Here is a 2,358-nt window from a genome sequence, read left to right on the forward strand (position 1 = left end):
TCCCGGCACGGGCGGAGCAGGGCCCGGACGGGACGGGGCACCTTCCCGCCGGTTACCGGCGCCCGGCCCGCGGAGGGGTGCACGGGCCTGGGCCGGACTTCGCGGGCTTTGATAGGGCGTCAGGGCGCCTTCAAGCCTCCCCGAGGCGCTGGGTCCTGCTGCAGCCGGGACTGGCCCGTGCCATTGCTCCTGCTGGGACCAACCCCGCAAGGTCCTGGCTAGGGGCTCTTGCAAAGGCAGTCTCCGCCCTACCAGCTGTGGAGGTTTGCCTTCCTCTGCAGTCGGGGCACAGCCTCTGCCCGGTTCCCTGGAGCGTCTATGAAGCCCCTTTGACAGCAGGACCATGGCTGCTGCACCCCCCCCTGCTTCCTCTGAGGGTGCGATGGTGTCAGGGCAGTTTAGGTGATGGTTTGCCTGGCCTGGTTTGGACAGGGCTGATCCTGCCTCTGGCAGGGGCTGGACTAGGCGCCAGGCTCTAGGATTCTCTGTAGCTGCATCCTGCTGGCTGCCCCCAGCGCCCCCTCCCAGCAAACCCAGGAAGAGCCCCACCCCTAGGGCTCATCACAGACCTGGTCCTTGGTTCACCTCCCCTCCCTTCCTCCCTGAAATGTCCTGTACCCACTGCTCCCAGCTGCTGGACCCATGGAAGGGCATCACTCCCCTGGTCAACAGGACCCCTCGTCAGCCCCACAGCCCAGGTCAGGGGTCCCTGCTGCACTATTCTCCTGCCCCCCCAAGGCTCCATCATGCAGCTGGAGGTGGTCTGCTTGGCAGGGATAGCTGGGGCACTGCCAAGGATGAAGCAGGGAGCACAGGTGGTTTGTGGGACGTGGGCAGTCAGCTCAGCTAGCGTGGGGACGGGCATCACGGCCAAGGCAGGGCCACAGGTCGCATTCTGCCACCTGGCTGCACATCCAGGAAGAGTCCTTGGCAACAGCATGGACTCAGTTGCCCCCTCGGCGCGTGTGGGCGGGCAGCCGCCTTCACAAGAGGTCCCCTGGGCCCACAACAGCAAGGAGCAGCAAGAACCATGAATCACAGCCCAGGGTTTATTGAAACCAATCCACGTACCGACACGTCGCAGCTGGAAATTAGCCGACGCTGCTGCTGCTTGGAGGCTGCCTGCAAGGAGCAGGTCTCATCAGGCCGGCGGCCGAGACTCAGAGAGCGCAGGATGCTGCTGCTGAGGAGCGTGCCCAGCCTGCAGCCCCTGACCCTCCAGGTCACGGCAGCATTGGCGCTCTTGCTAACAGAGCCAACAGCCTCCCACGGCTGCTTACACATGGGAGCAGCCTGCTTGGATGCAGAGTGACAAGCAGCACCAGGAAACCTTCAGCAGCTGAGAGGATGTGAGAGCATTTGATCAAGGGAACAGCACATGGGATGCCCACTCATGGAGGCACAGGAGGAACAGCCTGAGGCAGCTGCTACCAGAGCCCTCCCAGAGGCCGGAGGAAGGTGGAGTCAGGCCAGGCCTGAGAGGGCTTTTCAGGGCACAGGCAGGGGAAAGGTTCAGCTAAACTCACTCGGCCTCCTGGCACGTTTGAACAAGACGTTCCTGTCTGGGTCTGGGCAGAGCTGAGCCAGCAGTAGCAGCGCCTAAAACGTCAGGCACGGGGGTGTCCATGTTCAGTGCCCAAACAAGGACTCGCATATTCGTGGAGACACTGATGGCTGCCACGGGAAGGTCAATACGGGATCCACCTTGTCCTGCTGCCCTTTCGCCCAGGTGAGTGGGGGCTGCACAGACCCTACAGGCACGAGGCACAGGGCAGAGGAAAAGCCAACCAGCTCGGGCTGCACGGAGGGAAGAGGTGCTGTGTGGACACCACTGCCTACGGTTGGGGTCCTGGCACGAATGTTGGGAACATGTTAGACGTGTAGCCACATCCGCACTGCTCACGGCAGCCGGGAACTGCTCTGTGTCTGCGGGAAGTCGGAGCGTGTTGAGGCCCGGCCTGTGCCTGCTTGGTCTCCCTGCGAGTGCCTGGCACACGCGCGATGCCGCGCCAACGCTTTGCTGCTCCAGGCCGCAGGGAGAGGGGAGCCGGAGGCCGAACCGCAGCCCGGGGCACCGTCACTCCTTGAACTTCCACTCCTGCCGGCACATGGGGCAGTGCTGCTGCACCTGCTGCGAGTTCAGCCACTTGAGGATGCAGTGCATGTGGAAGCAGTGCGAGCACTGGCCCCACACCAAGGGGCAGTCGTCGCCGGGCACCTTACCTAGGAGGCAAGGACAGCGGTCAGCAGGGAGCGAGCGCTTGGGGCCAGGGGCCGGGGAGCGGTGACTCACAGTCCGGGCAGCAGCCGTTGAAGGCCATGCGGCAGATGCCGCAGTTCTCATCATTGGCCACCCAC

At 63.9% G+C, this 2,358-nt stretch overlaps 1 protein-coding gene across 1 annotated transcript; it reads right to left on the bottom strand.

The window, feature by feature from the left end:
• Window positions 1-1,035: 1,035 nt before the first annotated feature.
• On the bottom strand, window positions 1,036-2,357 carry ANAPC11 (anaphase promoting complex subunit 11; the record flags this gene model as incomplete). Its single annotated transcript, XM_006038674.2, has 2 exons — window positions 1,036-2,223; window positions 2,294-2,357. Coding segments are annotated over 2 exons (210 nt in total), but the record flags the coding sequence as incomplete, so codon positions are not given.
• Between the last annotated feature and the right edge of the window lies 1 nt (window position 2,358).

Source organism: Alligator sinensis, unplaced genomic scaffold (assembly GCF_000455745.1).
Source record: "Alligator sinensis unplaced genomic scaffold, ASM45574v1 scaffold2383_1, whole genome shotgun sequence".
Classification (NCBI taxonomy): domain Eukaryota; kingdom Metazoa; phylum Chordata; order Crocodylia; family Alligatoridae; genus Alligator; species Alligator sinensis.